General features: G+C 36.9%; 4 protein-coding genes across 4 annotated transcripts; all 4 read right to left on the bottom strand.

Annotated features, from left to right (window-relative positions):
- Positions 1 to 4,718: 4,718 nt before the first annotated feature.
- CBG04534 lies at positions 4,719 to 5,858 on the bottom strand (the record flags this gene model as incomplete). The annotated part of the gene is made up of 3 exons (XM_002644113.1): positions 4,719 to 5,258; positions 5,306 to 5,422; positions 5,469 to 5,858. The coding sequence occupies 3 exons, from the start codon at positions 5,856 to 5,858 to the stop codon at positions 4,719 to 4,721; spliced, it is 1,047 nt and encodes a 348-aa protein (XP_002644159.1).
- A 1,708-nt stretch (positions 5,859 to 7,566) lies between these two features.
- CBG04533 lies at positions 7,567 to 8,736 on the bottom strand (the record flags this gene model as incomplete). The annotated part of the gene is made up of 2 exons (XM_002644112.1): positions 7,567 to 7,767; positions 8,638 to 8,736. The coding sequence occupies 2 exons, from the start codon at positions 8,734 to 8,736 to the stop codon at positions 7,567 to 7,569; spliced, it is 300 nt and encodes a 99-aa protein (XP_002644158.1).
- Positions 8,737 to 11,872: 3,136 nt separating this feature from the next.
- CBG04532 lies at positions 11,873 to 13,525 on the bottom strand (the record flags this gene model as incomplete). Its single annotated transcript, XM_045239267.1, has 4 exons — positions 11,873 to 11,891; positions 11,936 to 12,075; positions 12,125 to 12,261; positions 13,414 to 13,525. 4 exons carry the CDS (start codon positions 13,523 to 13,525, stop codon positions 11,873 to 11,875), a joined length of 408 nt encoding a protein of 135 aa, XP_045092683.1.
- A 1,126-nt stretch (positions 13,526 to 14,651) lies between these two features.
- CBG04531 lies at positions 14,652 to 16,465 on the bottom strand (the record flags this gene model as incomplete). The annotated part of the gene is made up of 4 exons (XM_002644110.2): positions 14,652 to 14,670; positions 14,716 to 14,867; positions 14,918 to 15,097; positions 16,415 to 16,465. The coding sequence occupies 4 exons, from the start codon at positions 16,463 to 16,465 to the stop codon at positions 14,652 to 14,654; spliced, it is 402 nt and encodes a 133-aa protein (XP_002644156.2).
- Between the last annotated feature and the right edge of the window lie 833 nt (positions 16,466 to 17,298).

Genomic DNA, 17,298 nt, shown 5'->3' on the forward strand with positions numbered 1-17,298 from the left:
CTCTTCAGTGAATCTTTCACATGGTGGTTAAAAAGCATCTTTCTAGCACAATTATGACATGCTTAATCTGTTCATAATATAGTGACACGGCCATCTTTCCGTTGAATACTTGAAAAAATTCACAGAAAATCGGTAATTTTGACCTAAAAAACGCTCAAAATGAGGACTATTCTAGACATCGCACTTCAGTGAATCTTTCAACATGGTGGTTAAAAAGCATCTTTCTAGCACAATTATGACATGCTTAATCTGTTCATAATATAGTGACACGGCCATCTTTCCGTTGAATACTTGAAAAAATTCACAGAAAATCGGTAATTTTAACCTAAAAAACGCTCAAAATGAGGACTATTCTAGACATCGCACTTCAGTGAATCTTTCAACATGGTGGTTAAAAAGCATCTTTCTAGCACAATTATGACATGCTTAATCTGTTCATAATATAGTGACACGGTCATCTTTCCGTTGAATACTTGAAAAAATTCACAGAAAATCGGTAATTTTGACCTAAAAAACGCTCAAAATGAGGACTATTCTAGACATCGCACTTCAGTGAATCTTTCAACATGGTGGTTAAAAAGCATCTTTCTAGCACAATTATGACATGCTTAATCTGTTCATAATATAGTGACACGGTCATCTTTCCGTTGAATACTTGAAAAAATTCACAGAAAATCGGTAATTTTAACCTAAAAAACGCTCAAAATGAGGACTATTCTAGACATCGCACTTCAGTGAATCTTTCAACATGGTGGTTAAAAAGCATCTTCCTAGCACAATTATGACATGCTTAATCTGTTCATAATATAGTGACACGGTCATCTTTCCGTTGAATACTTGAAAAAATTCACAGAAAATCGGTAATTTTGACCTAAAAAACGCTCAAAATGAGGACTATTCTAGACATCGCTCTTCAGTGAATCTTTCAACATGGTGGTTAAAAAGCATCTTTCTAGCACAATTATGACATGCTTAATCTGTTCATAATATAGTGACACGGTCATCTTTCCGTTGAATACTTGAAAAAATTCACAGAAAATCGGTAATTTTAACCTAAAAAACGCTCAAAATGAGGACTATTCTAGACATCGCTCTTCAGTGAATCTTTCAACATGGTGGTTAAAAAGCATCTTCCTAGCACAATTATGACATGCTTAATCTGTTTAAAATATAGTGACACGGTCATCTTTCCGTTGAATACTTGAAAAAATTCACAGAAAATCGGTAATTTTAACCTAAAAAACGCTCAAAATGAGGACTATTCTAGACATCGCACTTCAGTGAATCTTTCAAAATGGTGGTTAAAAAGCATCTTTCTAGCACAATTATGACATGCTTAATCTGTTCATAATATAGTGACACGGTCATCTTTCCGTTGAATACTTGAAAAAATTCACAGAAAATCGGTAATTTTAACCTAAAAAACGCTCAAAATGAGGACTATTCTAGACATCGCACTTCAGTGAATCTTTCAAAATGGTGGTTAAAAAGCATCTTTCTAGCACAATTATGACATGCTTAATCTGTTCATAATATAGTGACACGGTCATCTTTCCGTTGAATACTTGAAAAAATTCACAGAAAATCGGTAATTTTAACCTAAAAAACGCTCAAAATGAGGACTATTCTAGACATCGCACTTCAGTGAATCTTTCAACATGGTGGTTAAAAAGCATCTTTCTAGCACAATTATGACATGCTTAATCTGTTCATAATATAGTGACACGGTCATCTTTCCGTTGAATACTTGAAAAAATTCACAGAAAATCGGTAATTTTAACCTAAAAAACGCTCAAAATGAGGACTATTCTAGACATCGCACTTCAGTGAATCTTTCAAAATGGTGGTTAAAAAGCATCTTTCTAGCACAATTATGACATGCTTAATCTGTTCATAATATAGTGACACGGTCATCTTTCCGTTGAATACTTGAAAAAATTCACAGAAAATCGGTAATTTTAACCTAAAAAACGCTCAAAATGAGGACTATTCTAGACATCGCACTTCAGTGAATCTTTCAACATGGTGGTTAAAAAGCATCTTTCTAGCACAATTATGACATGCTTAATCTGTTTAAAATATAGTGACACGGTCATCTTTCCGTTGAATACTTGAAAAAGTTCACAGAAAATCGGTAATTTTGACCTAAAAAACGCTCAAAATGAGGACTATTCTAGACATCGCACTTCAGTGAATCTTTCAACATGGTGGTTAAAAAGCATCTTTCTAGCACAATTATGACATGCTTAATCTGTTCATAATATAGTGACACGGTCATCTTTCCGTTGAATACTTGAAAAAATTCACAGAAAATCGGTAATTTTAACCTAAAAACGCTCAAAATGAGGACTATTCTAGACATCGCACTTCAGTGAATCTTTCAACATGGTGGTTAAAAAGCATCTTTCTAGCACAATTATGACATGCTTAATCTGTTCATAATATAGTGACACGGTCATCTTTCCGTTGAATACTTGAAAAAATTCACAGAAAATCGGTAATTTTAACCTAAAAAACGCTCAAAATGAGGACTATTCTAGACATCGCACTTCAGTGAATCTTTCAACATGGTGGTTAAAAAGCATCTTTCTAGCACAATTATGACATGCTTAATCTGTTTAAAATATAGTGACACGGCCATCTTTCCGTTGAATACTTGAAAAAATTCACAGAAAATCGGTAATTTTGACCTAAAAAACGCTCAAAATGAGGACTATTCTAGACATCGCTCTTCAGTGAATCTTTCAACATGGTGGTGAAAAAGCATCTTCCTAGCACAATTATGACATGCTTAATCTGTTTAAAATATAGTGACACGGTCATCTTTCCGTTGAATACTTGAAAAAATTCACAGAAAATCGGTAATTTTAACCTAAAAAGCGCTCAAAATGAGGACTATTCTAGACATCGCACTTCAGCGAATCTTTCAACATGGTGGTTAAAAAGCATCTTCCTAGCACAATTATGACATGCTTAATCTGTTTAAAATATAGTGACACGGTCATCTTTCCGTTGAATACTTGAAAAAATTCACAGAAAATCGGTAATTTTAACCTAAAAAGCGCTCAAAATGAGGACTATTCTAGACATCGCACTTCAGCGAATCTTTCAACATGGTGGTTAAAAAGCATCTTCCTAGCACAATTATGACATGCTTAATCTGTTTAAAATATAGTGACACGGTCATCTTTCCGTTGAATACTTGAAAAAATTCACAGAAAATCGGTAATTTTAACCTAAAAAGCGCTCAAAATGAGGACTATTCTAGACATCGCACTTCAGCGAATCTTTCAACATGGTGGTTAAAAAGCATCTTCCTAGCACAATTATGACATGCTTAATCTGTTTAAAATATAGTGACACGGCCATCTTTCCGTTGAATACTTGAAAAAATTCACAGAAAATCGGTAATTTTGACATAAAAAACGCTCAAAATGAGGACTATATCCTTTTTGCCTGGTGTTCCTCTAAAATAGACTTGAAACAATTCTTGTCAATTTGGAAAAAACTCTGAGCAACAGATGACAACAAAACATTCCCTAGGTCAATCGGTTTTCGACTTCATTTCTCTGTTTGAGTCTTCTCCTCGCTCTAACGCAGTACTCGCCACCGTATTCACCTTCCCTTTTCACATACACCTTATAAATCTGCTCTCCATCAGCAGACATGTGGTACTAATCGCGGTAAAAAAATAACTGAGACAGGAGTCCCTTCCAATAAACGACCGCAATGTTTGCCAATTTGCCTTTCGCCTCTTTTGTTTTTTTGACATAATCTCCCTGCACAGAAAGGCGTTAAATGGGATACGGACGGCATGTTGTTACAAATCGAGGGTCAAGATGAGCACAGTTGCGTCATGGAGAGAGGTGAATCGATTGCGCGATTTCGAGAATTGCGTAAGGAATACGGTAACTAGGAAGGATGTTTTTTTTGTTTGTTTTTTTTTTGGTTCCGTGATTTTTTTCGTTCCGCGATGCTAGAACAGTGCCGAAGTTTTTATAGAGACAATTCGAAATAGCAGTTCGATTTGTTCACTCGAATTTCCAGTTCGGTTGAGAGGCAGGAAATGATAAGAGTGGTTAACAAAACCAAGGTTCGCATTTTTCGCTAGTTTCAGTAGTCGAAAATTGAACTGAAGTCTGGTTTGAAGGAGGATGGTGTTACAAGTTTTATCTTCAAATGTCGTCTTTTCTTTTTTCGATTCAGAAAAATATGGTCAAATAAAAAATTTGGCATAGTTATTTTCCTGTGCTCTTTAAAGTGAACAGAACAATCTATTATTCAAATTCACTTGAAGAAAAAGTTGGAGTCTTAATTGAAAGACTGGAAATATCGATAACGTTTAAAGATTTTCAAAAATAGTGCGGACAGAGTAATTGATGATCCACTACAGTAATCCTTTTCCTGTTCGACTATTAAGAACTTTAATTCGCCATCAGGTCTAAAAAAGCTATCCAACGAACGACAAAAAGGCTTTTAAAGTTTATTATTGATTTAGTACTACGAAAAACAAAAAAGAACTGTAAAATCATGTCATAGGTGGATGGAAGGAGTGATGCATTTTTCAATTTTGGTGAGAGATTCAAAAAAAAAAGAGAAAGATCGGTGTGTATGGGATGTAGGGCTCAAGAGAAGACAAAGAGATGGGATGAATAGAGTTTTGGGATCACAGAATTGTGTCGTTGAAGCACGAAAAGGAAATATGGAAAATTTTGGATTCATGCGTCGACCTCTTCATTGATGACCTTATTGATAACTGCAGCCTTTACTGGATCTACCGGTTGTGTGGGCTCAGAGTCTGGAGAAATAGAAGAAGTTGGAGTGAGCGGCGAATCCGGCGTTGAAGGCAAATACGGGAATGGGATGATTGGGAATTGAAGTCCCATTGCAGCCAACAGAAATGGATTATTCATCAACCATGGGATCGCGGAGAAGGCATTCAATGGATCGGCTGATGAGACGCCTTGGACTGCGGGGATGGTCGCTGAAGATTGAGTTTGAGTGAAGAGACCAGCGGATGGGAATGTAAGAGTACTCAAGATAGCAAGATCGATGGATGGTGAGTTTGGAAACGAGTTTCGGATAAAAGGAACTGAAGCTTCTGGGACGGCTTCTCTTTGAACTGGAGCTTCTTTTATGCTTTTCTTGGTAGACGGACTGGTGGCGGAGAATTCGACAGCCCGGGGACGACGGCGATCCCCTCTATTTGATTTGGCGTATTCATTTGAATCGGTTTTGATCTTGCGAACTTCATCAATCTGTAGTAATAAGCTATTTTTCATTGATCTGTATTTTAAAAGCTTACGTGGTAGAAAGTGGCTGTGATAAAAACTGTGTGTGGGAGCCGGATTTCGTAGCTCAATCCTGCCTCTTCGGTGATAGTCAACACTGGCAAGTATCTGTGTTGAGCATGAAGATGGACCTGAAACACTCAAAATAAAATTTACTCTTTTCACAAAGAAACATACGTTTGAGGTATTTTCCTCTTCTCTCGTCTTTTCATTTGTGATTCTGACGTCTTCGAAATTAACTGGGGAGGCCATCCATTTGGATCCCAACTTTGCTCCTGACTTGTGCTGTACCTTCCGTGGTGCTTCCTTCTTTTCTTGGGATACCAACTCGACGTATTTCCCCTTGCAGAATCTCAGTTTTTTGTCGTCAACGTATTCAAAGTGAACCGAAGCTCTGTACATTTTGTCTGGATTCATGCTACTGAACTGATACTCCAATAGTGGATAAACACGACGACCAACGCCAGTTATAATCATTTCGTGTTGAAGAGGATTGAGCTTATGCCAGAGTGCATCATACTCTGGAGTCAGACTCGCCGAGATGGTGGAGGTTGGATAAGAAGACATATTTGGAGAAGATCTGAAATGTATGAAGAATTAGAAGAGGTACGAAAAACTAATAAGATCATTGAAGAAGGAAAGGCAGGAAGACGATTCTAAAGATATCGATCATCGAAGAAATAACAGAAAAGGAAGATCCAGAAAATAAGAGAGAGGAAAAGATTGTAAACTAAAAATGAGATGGTGAATGAATGAGGAAAGTCATGGACGTACGCATCCCGACACCATGGGCGGGGCATATCCCACCTTGTTTGGGCGGAGTTTACAGTATTACCAGGAGCAAATTGCGGATGTGCGATGACGTTGTGGAAGGTTTTTTTGTGGGTCAATAAGGGAGGGCTATATCAATGGGGGTAATTTTGATGGTGACTATAAATATGGAAGCAAGGGGGGAAACATAAAAATCAAGAGGAGATTGCAAAAAATGATAGAGAGACTGAAGAGCAATGGGTGGAATATTAGTAAAACATTTTTTAAAAACTGGCAAGGGGCAAGGGGATGACCAAATAGGTGTCAGGACTACAATATTTCTCAGGACAGAGGGACTAGCGTCTAACTCGTTTCAAATTCAACACTTTCAGTTAAAATCAAAAAGTAAAGTGCGCAGCTTCAAACTTGACGAAAAACACTGCCACAATTTTTTTCTGTAAAAAAATGATTTTTTTTCTAATTTTTTAATGACCAGAATTTCTTGGTATAGCCGCAGTCAATTTTGGAAATGTGTCAATGATATTTATTCGAATGACGATTTATTGATAATCAAACTGATTTATATGCAGAAGAAAGAAGAAGTTCAATAAAATCGGTTCTTTTTTAATAGCTTGATGTTTCGCAGGCATACAATTTTACAGCTGAATATCAACATTTGTGCACTTCTCAAATTATCGTTCGTAGTTTTTCTGAAAGAACACTTTGTCGTATCCAAGGGCATTGAAAATTTGAAAAAACACAATTGTTCATAAAAACACTTATGGATTTATAATTTTCGGGAGTCTCAAAATATTAGGTTCGTAAAAAAGAAATACTTGTATTTAATGTATTTTAACTTTATGCAAACAAGAGGATATTAATCAAAACGAAGTTCTCTATTATTATAGACCTTTTTTGACAACACATTTACAAAGATTCGATGTATTTTTCAAAGAACTAAACTGTCTGTGGTTTGAAGTAGTTTGCACTTAATGTGCATCACTTCTTTACCAATCTAATACAAAACGTCTCATGATTGCGCCACCGTGATCCCACTAATGCTAGTCTGCCGAGAAGGTACGAAAAACCCTTCTTCACCTATTTTTATTACTAGTGCGTCTTCAGTGTTTACAACCTTAGATCCTTCCCACCCCAATTCTTTGTAGAGAAGAATATAAGCCAACGTTAACCATCTGAAGACAGGAGAGCTGAAATGATCTCGATGGAGTAGTGCGCAGAGAAGATCACTTCATTATTCAGTTTTTCCTCCATTTGGTGGTCTACCCAGACTAAGTCCGATAGACTTTGCTTAGAATCCATTGAATCGTAGCAAAAATATCAATAATGAAGAGAAGGGAGAAAGTCTGGCAGAGAATGTTGCTTTCATGAATAAATTCGACACTTGAACTTTAGACAACGATTTTTTGCGTACGTTTTAATTATAATAACTTCAAATCAAAAATTAATTTTATCAACAATCAACTTTATTTTTTTGTTGCAAACATAAAATTATTCGAAGAAATTTTCATGGAAAGCAAACCAACGGTATAACACAAAGAGCCTTTGAACGGTCAAGGAATGATCTTGAATGTCGTTTGAGGACCGGTCCATCAACGCATATCTGCTTTTTGCAAACCAGTCCTTCCAAGCATTCCGCCGAGTTGTTGCATGTTTTATTACAAATCATTGCAGTACTAATTGTCGTGAATACTGACAACGTTAACATCTGGAATTTTAAAGTGAATAAATGAAAAATAGAAAATGGAAAACTCGCCAATAGAAGATTTGAGGTAAGCATCTTAGAATGAATGAAATGTGGGAGGACAAAAATTTTTGAGGGGTTTCAAGAAAAATCTGGGCGAATTACAAAAAAACAAAAAAAAACACTTTTTTTTTGTAAATTCAAGTTTTTGCAAAATTCAGAACCACGAAGTTCAAGGTCAGTTTTGCACAAGTTACAGACAACAGCTCAGAACAGCATAAGAACAACTATTAAATGGTCGAGACTACTGTAAACATGTATCCTATCGATTCCAGAGCAAAATTTCACCCAAGAGCAAAGCTATTCAAGATTTATTCCAAAAACCCAAAAAATGACCAAAATGTCTGAAAATTATTTTTTCTAAAACTTGGAAAGAGAAAAAAAATTGTGTAAACCGTCAAAATAGGCTGTTTTAGGACTATTTCGATCACTTCCAACAAAAAAAAGTCCAATTTTGTTTCCTAAATTACTTGAGATTTTTCATTTTTCTGGGGGGTCCTATAATCATTGGACGCCTGTAGGAGGGTCTTTTTGTTAATGGCATTCACAGCATTTTCATATCTCTTTCAGTTTTTTCAGAACCCTCAAAATCGAGAGGGGCCCAAAAATTATTGGACGCACTGTACATCACAAAAAAAGGTTGGTTGTTTGGAAAGTTACATCCATAAAAAAGTATTTTAAGCATTGTCTAAACGATGTCGGATCAACTGAAGGTCTTGGTAATTGTTTTCAATGATTATCGGCTAAAGGCCCACCAACTTATTTTTTTTTCTAATTGAAATCTCAAAAAAAACTTTCCCATCATTGAAAATCTATCACACTCATGTGCCTTACTCCTTGCTTCATCTTCTTCAATTTTTTTCTTCCACAAATTACTATTATTCTTCTTCTTCTTCTTCTTCGTCTACAACTGACTGAAACGATCACCAACATGTTAAAAGTGTGATTTTGCTTCTTTTTTTTTTAAATATCGACCTTTTCCAAAATCGTATGTTCGCGGAGATCAAACTCTAGCCGGTCTGGGACCCATCCGAGACCCATTCTTGGGTTGGACACTTGGCGGGACTGGCGGTACATATCCGGAGCCAGTTACAAACCGGAATACAACAAAGACACCGAACAGGATATCATCCGATTGACCTGTGAAGATATAAAAAAAATTTAAGGTGACTCTTGCAACTAAAAAGATCTGATTTCATTCAAAAATTTTTAGATCGAAACATTTTTTTACAGAAAAAAGTAGACAGTCATCTTTGGACTAGCGTCCTCGGCCTACGGTCGATTCCGCTAGGCGCGGCTATGTCGCGCAATTAGATGGAATCAGAGGCCGTATTCATGAACATTCACTTTAAGGTAAATAGAACGTGTAAATGATTTACAAAAAGTAAAATAGAGTGGTTGAAATTCATGAAAGATTGGTGAAAGAAAGCATTTTCCTTCAGATTTACAGTGACTTTTCTTTTTTCACGTCACTGATATTTTCTTTTTCTTTTTGATTTTTCAATGATAATTTTTTCTAAATATTTACACCTGTAAATCGATTTACCAAAAAATGGATTTACCGTATTCACACAAGGATTTACTCGAAGTAAATATTTACCCTTGTAATCTATATTGAAATATTGTTTTTCACAGTAATTTACAAAAATATGGCAGAGTTGACAAAAGCTATTACGTAACTTTATGTTAAAAATAGATATCTAAATATTTGGCAAAGCTAGACCTTCATTTGACAATTAACTTTTTTTTGCTTATTAGCATCTGTTCTCTTTGGGAGCAATAATAAATAGTTACATTGACTCAAGGCCAGTCATAGGTCACCTCTAGAAATGGTCCAAAAAATGAAAAATTGAGATTATTTAGTTTTTGCCAAACATAAAAATAAAAAGCGGAAACGGTCTAGAAATTGTCAGAAAAATGCTATTTTTGTCATTTCATTAACTTTTGAAATGATTTTTTGGGGATGTGCAACTTTTTTGATTTTTTTTTAATCTAGAAATGTTGTGTGCCTTTATAATATTCTCAGTTGCATCATAATTCAAAGTTTTAGTTTCAATATTTCAACTTTATTATAATGAGTTTCATCCAACCAGTAAGGAAAATCTTATTTTCCTACCCCCAACTTTGGTAAATAAAATCAAGTGAGTAAATCATTTATCATTAGGAAAATAATTTTCATGAATACCAATCACGTTATTTTCCAATGTGTAAATCAATTTTCCCATTAAAATTTTTGTAAAGTAAACGTTATATTTTCCTTTTGTAAATATTTTCCTTGGTAAATGCATTTACCTAGGTAAATGTTCATGAATACGGCCTCAGATGAAGGGCCTTCGACCCTGTAACATGTGCCCCAAAACAATTCCTCAATTTTTCACTCAATACCTATTAACTTTCTCTTTTAATTTTGGAGCAAATCCAGTTTTTTTTAAAAACTGTAGCTATAAAAATTACGAATCGAATGGGAAAACCGGATTTTTGATTTAGACCCTAGTTCGGCGGAAAAAACCAAAAAACGGGGAAAAAAACCGGATCCGTTGTCACATCTTGGTTCAAACAGTTCAACTTTTTACAATTTTTGGTATCCGCGTAGCCAGAAAAATTGTCTATCGATCAAAAAAAGATTTAGCCAAAACGGACTGAAATGAATTTAGTTAGGAGCTTTCAAAGCAAATTTCTACAAAATGGCGAAAATGGGGGTGCGCGATTGCTACGCTATAAGGAAAGAGAAGACGCAACTCTTGCCACTCCGAAAAACCTCTGAAGAGCAGATGACAACAAAACACTCCCTAGTTCAATATCTTTTGGTTATTTTCCATGTCTCTCGTTTGGATCATATCTTCCCTCCAGCACAATACTCGTCATCCTTCCCTCTACACCTTCCCTCTACACATACACCTTATAAATCTGCTCTCCATCAGCAGACATGTGGTACTAATTGCGATAAAAGAACAACTGTGACAGAAGACCCCTCCAATAAACGACCGCAATGTTTGCCCAACTTGCCTTCTGTTTCTTTCGACATAATCTCCCTGCACAGAAAGGCGTTAATTGGGATACGGACGGCATGTTGTTACAAATCGAGGGTCGACGAGTAGACTTAACAGAAAGATTGGCAAGTTGTCAGTTGGAGCATGAGTGTTTCAGGCAGAACTACAAGCTCAAAATTTAAAAAAAATTCTTTGTGGGCGGTTTTTTTTGAATATCAACGACAATTTTAGGAAGAATCGGGCTCAAAAAAGTGTATTAATTCTTTCCGCCAAAAACAAAAACTTACGATTGCAAACTTGAAAAGACAGTTATCTGGAAAAAATAGTCACTCTTTTTTTGAAAGTTTGTAGAAAATGTTTTGTGTTCCCTATGAGATAGGAACATGAAGAAGCTAACTGTGTTAGCGAGGGTAACGACGACGGAGATAGCGACGGAGTGTGCGGACTCAAAGACTAGGCGCCTGTTTGGGAAAAAGATATTAAAAAAATACCAGTTGTAACAATAATTAAGAGTTTATTGAGTTGATTCAAAGGGAAGAGCGCACGGCTGCGTGACGAGGGACAAAGAAATGACGGAATATGGACAAGAAGGTTGCCTTTCAGCGAACGATGTAACGAAGTAGATCAAATTTATTATAAATAGAAAGAATACATTAAGGGGAATATTTTGATATGGGAATAAGTTTTGAGCCAGTGCGATTGGGAGAATGCGAGAGGTTAAGGACTGTTTTGGGGTGGAAAATAGAGAAATATTGAGATAGCGATTAAAAAGAGATGAGAGCGGAAAGCGCAATTACACGGAGAAGATGAGAGGGGTTAAGAAACTAATTCAGAAGGAAGAATTACAACGAAATGTTGGAAAGGAACGATTTTGGGGTTAAGTGAAATTTGGCCTGAAATGGCAAAAGCAGAAACAATGGAAAGAAGAGACAAGAGAGGGTCTTTTAAAACATTTTGAAGTCTTCAGAATTCGAAAAATAAAAAATAAAAAATTTGTGAGGATGGTAGGAAAAATAAGAAACATTGAATCACTCAATCACAATCCGCAGAATTTTGCGTCTTTTTCGTTTCGGCTTGCTCTAGCGATTGTTGGCCTCTCTGAAAATTCACAAAATACTCAAAAATTAAATCTATATGCTCACCTTTCTGCTGCTTCTCTATCCGCCAGCTCCTGGAAGCGATCCAAAATTTCTTGGATCGCTTCCGGGCTGGTTAACTCCTCTTCCTCCTCCTTGGAGATCAAGGGCCGCGGGAAATCGTCCAGCATTTCTCCAACCGTTCGCTAAAAACTTGGGTTTTTGGATATTTCAATCGGACTCAATTTAACTTACGTATTCCCGAACAGCTGCATCTCCGCGGCTCCATCTCAGGGCTTCCCAAATGTGTGGCACTAGATCATAGCATTGTTGCTCTAAATGAGCTGGGGATTCCTTTTCGACGATTCCGGTTGCGGATTCCTCGAGTCCCTCTCCAATGGCTCTATTTTCTTAGTCAGCTTGCATTTTTGACCACTTCGGTTGCTCTCTGAAAAAAGACCTTCTAAAGAAACAAATCAAAGCAGCAGAGATAATAAGGCGAGTGCGGTATTTCAATGTGCTACTAAGCTTATATAGCCATCTGATGAGTGAGAGTAAGAGACGCAGAGAATACAGACTAAAAAGGCGGTGCTTTTTTCTTGAAAGAAGAGAAACGAGGAAAAGGGGGCGGACTCCATCCGACACCATCCGTCGGCCCATCGAACGCGTTACAGAAAACGACAACTGGTGCTGCTCACGTGGACAATAGAGAGAAGAAAAGGGGTACTAGCGAAACTAGCGAGATGACATTGTTACGGGATAAAGAAGGAAATGAGATGTAATCTGGCCTAACGAAAAGGGGATATCTCAATAATTGAAGATTGCATAACCTTTTGGTTTTGAGGACACGACGGCCTAAAGGAAAAGAGACGGAATATAGATTGCATTTTCTTCAGGATCAAATGGGAAATAGTGTTCCAAATACGCCCTCGTAGCTCAATTAATAGCGACGCGTCACACGCAGTATTCAGCTAACAGGATCAACTTCCCGAAAGTCTTGGCTCCGCAAAAAATGAGAAAACTATTATTCTTTCTAACAATATTGTTTTGCTGATGACTAGGAAAAGACTAGAGGTATTTTAAACGTTGTGGCAGCCGTCCCGTATCCAGAAGAGAATACGCCTTATCAGTAGCGTTCCAGAAAATTTTCGAGCTCTACTTGAAAACTACATATCGATATGCTAATTAGATAAATGTATATTAACGCGCAGATTTCGAGCGAAATCGATTCTCTCTCCAATGTTGATCAAATTTATACCAGATAGATCATTTTAATTTGGTAATATTTCGGCAAAGCATAAAGATACATTCTGAGCATTTTTTGTCATTTTTGCAGCTTCAAGTTTTCTCTGAAAATATAGTTGGGAGCAATTACTGCCGATCCGGAAAAACCCTCTACCCGCAGGTTACCTAGGCCAATCTTTTTTCGACAATACTGTTTTTCTCCCCTTCTCTATTTGGATCTTCTCCTTCCTTCTAGCCCAATACTTGCCACCTTCTCCCCACCATCACACATGTGGTGCTAATCGCGGTAGATTAATAACTGTGACAGTAGTCCATTCCTTCAAACGACCGCAGTGGTTGCTGACTTGCCTTCTGCCTCTTTGGACGTAATATCCCTACACATACAGGCGTTAAAGGACATGCGGATCGCATGTTTTTGCAAATCGAGGGTCAAGATGAGCGCAGTTGCAATGGAGAGAGTCGATTCGATTACGCGATTTTGAGAATTGCGTAAGGGATACGGTAGCTGGAAGGGAAAATTGCGTCTTTCTTATTTTCAGTTAGGAAATACACATATACTCCACGCATCATTGTTCCGTCAAAAGACGCTATTTAGAAGGTCCAGTCGCTTCGAGCAATGGTGGTTCCAGATTCTGCTCATCCTAGGATTCCGATGATAAAAAGATGTGGACAATTGGGAATACAGTTGCTGTTTTCGGCTCAATCGGCAGCAGTAGTATTGGTCATTGAAAAACGACATTTAATAGACTAATTTTGGTGGAAAAATGTATTAACAAGGCGGTTTTCACTCAACAAGATTGTCAAACTGTGCTCAGTTGAAACATGATCGTTTCAGACAACATCACATGCTCTAAGTCAAGAAAAAACTACGTTTTCTGCAATTTTTTTTGAATGCCTACAATAATTTCGGAAGCAATTTTCAACTTGGGTTCGAAAAAGTCGATTACATCTGGACGCACAAACCAGACACGCAAGATTGCAAACCTGGAAACAGAAGTTCTCTGGAAAAAAAATAAATTTCGGACCGCTCAGAAAAATGTCGTGTTTTTAATTAGAATTTTTTAATTTGGAGGTATTTATTGAATTCAATTTGATTGAGGGATTTCATTGATCAATTCACACAAAACAAACATTAAAAAACACAATATTCAGTTTTTTTTTTGAATATTCGGAGTAAAATGCAGTAAAAGAGGTAAATACCGTAAAACCTGTATTAGAAGGGCATTTCATAAAAAAAACTCGACGAATTTTCTTTCTAAATTCATGAAAATCTGTCAATTTCAAAAAAATTGGCAAGTTTATGAGCAAAAAAGTGTTTTTGAACATTTTTTGTACATTTTGGAATTCCAGGGATATTTTGTCACTGAAAACGTACAGGAATTTTTTTGTTTTCAAGACACATTTTGAAAGGGGACTTTCTTCACTGGGGTCCTTCTATTAGAGGAGTCCTTCTAATACAGGTTTCACGATATTTTATTAGAAAGAGGGCGGGGGGGGGGGGCGTTAATCAGTCTCTTCACTCGAGTCTTCGTGTTTTTTAACGATTGTCTGCCACTCTGAAAAAAGACAGAAGCTGACAAAAGTTTGGTCTGCAGCCTTACCTTTGGTTGCGAATTCTTGCATCTCTGTCTGCAAGCTCCTGGAATCGGTCCAAAATTTCTTGGACCGATTCCCGGCTAACCAGCTCCTCTTCCTCCTCCTCCGTGAAAGGCGCGGGTCCGAAGAAGTCGTCCATCACTTCTTTGATTGTTTCCTGAAAACTTAGGTTTTTAATATATTTCAAGAGAAATCATTTCAACTAACATATTTTTGAACAGCTTCCTCTCCGCGGCTCCATCTCAGAGCGTTGTAGATGTGTGGAAATAGATTAACACATTTTTGCAATCGTTGCTCTGTGTGATCTTGAGCTGCAGCTTCCTCGAATTTTTCACCAAACGCTCTGTTTTCTTGGTCAGCTTGCAGTGTGTGTCGCGTTGGCTTGCTCTGGAAAAATTGAATTTTTAAGGAAACATGTTAAAGGTCCGGAGATAATAAGACAACTGAGAAGACTTGTAAGGTATCACTAAGTGACTGTATTCAGACATCTGACAAGAGGGAGAGTGAGAGACGCAGAGAATACAGCGCAAAAAAGGCGGGGTTCTTTTCTAGGAAGGAGAGCAACAAGGAATAGGGGGCGTGCATGACTCCATTTCACACCATCCGTCCGCCTGTTGTGTAATCGAATACGGTACAGAAGAGAATAGACTACTTGGTGTTGCTCATATGGCCAAAAGAGAGGAGGAAATTGGTACTAGCAAGGCTAGCAATATAGGATTGTCACGGGATAAAAAAGAAAATTAGATGTAATCTGGTGTAACAAAAAGAGGGAAATTCAGAAAAATTGAAGACTGAATAACCTTTTTGTTTTAAAAACATGACGGTTTACAACAAGGAAATGAGAAAATTAGTGGAGGTTTTTTTTGGAGGATCAACTTTGAAAACTTTTTCAGTGCGCCTGTGGAGCTCCGTAAATAGCGGCGAGTCAGTATTCAGCCCAAAAGTTCAACTTCTTTAGAATCTTTTTTAGGTAGAACATACGAATTTTTTCAAATCCTTCCAACTTTGATATAATTTTGAGCATGATAAGGAGTGAGCTAGGATATTTCTGACATTCTAACAAGTTTTGATTTTTTTTTGGCAGGCGTCCCATATTTTCAACAAGGGAACCGCACCATCTCACGAACCCAGGTTTTGGTGAAAATTTCGGGATAGGNCAAAAATCGCCTATCTAGACATCTCTGAAAATTTTTAGCCGAGTTGTATCAGTTTCAGTACCAGAAATCGCCTTTCTGTGCAAAATCAGCGTTTTCAAAAATGGTTTTCTTAAATTTTTGGACGTATCAGACAACGAAGTTTGTTGTGTTGTATTCAGAATTTTATAAAATTTCACATTTCAAACATTTTCTCAAGAACAACAATTTGTAATTTTGATGTTTTTTTTCACGATTTTCCAGACTTCTTCGAAAATTGAAAAAAAAATTATGAGAAAAAGTTAGAAATTTCAAATTTCATTATATTTTAAGTATAACACAAAAAAATTCATGCTTCGAAACGTCCTAGGACTTGAGAAAATCGTCTTTGAAAACCCGGATATTGCACTGAAAGGCGATTTTTGGTACTGAAACTGATAAATCTCGGCTGAAACTGGCGGGCAGATTCCAAAATTTTCAGAGATGTCTAGATTTCTAACCTATCCCGAAATTTTCACCTAAATATAGGTTTGTTAGGTGTTGAGGTTCCTTGTGAAGGAATAGGCCTGACCAGCAGCTTTCTAGAGATTCTTTGATCTCTAATCATAACTGAGATATCCATGTACTAATCGATTGAACATAGATTAACGCGTGATTAGAGGACCATAACTTGCGGTGTCCGCCGGTTGATGGGCAGCTGTTGTGCCGCGCTAGTCGACACCTCAATGTTATGATTCACGAGAAAGCGAACACTGGTGTTGCGGTTCCATGTAATGAGTATGTGTTTGATAGAGAGTGCAGAGAAGTTATTCTACGAATGGGAAGGCCGGATCGATGTCCTAGAGGCTGTGATCGACGAGCCAGAAAAGAAAAGCTGGTAAGGGTGGAAGAATAAAATCGAAACTTTAGATCCATCAGATGTATCAAAAAGGAATCAACTTAAAATCATGCTCAAATCGCCTTCGTTGGGTATTTCCAAAAAAGTCAGCGATTTACCTATTGGATATGTCTGACAGTGAGAGTAAAGTTTTTCCAAAATAGCCAATTATTATGTCTAGAATAAGCTCTTATAAGGTCTTAAAGAAAAATTAGGAGGTATGGCCAAAAAAGCAGAAAACAAAACATTCTGGGCCTAAAAGGGAGTACTGTATTTGAGATCTGAAAAATCAAGATGTCCCTCAATTTCATTATTGTATTGTATTATGTTGTATTGTATTTCTTACGTAAAAAATTATCTGAGAAAATATGAGAAGGAGAACTTGTAAATACAAGCAAAACCGAGTATCGTATATAAGAGAGGTCATACGCATACATCTGCCTATAACCTTCACCCTAGGCCTTGTGGCAACCATCTCACTTTGAGAAGTGCTTGAAAACTATTGTGATTAAACTGGGAATTTTGTAAGGCAAAAAACGCAAATTAAAATAAGATTGAAAAAAAACCTTTTTCGACAA

This window comes from Caenorhabditis briggsae (assembly GCF_000004555.2).
Source record: "Caenorhabditis briggsae complete genome, chrX, whole genome shotgun sequence".
NCBI classification, from domain to species: domain Eukaryota; kingdom Metazoa; phylum Nematoda; class Chromadorea; order Rhabditida; family Rhabditidae; genus Caenorhabditis; species Caenorhabditis briggsae.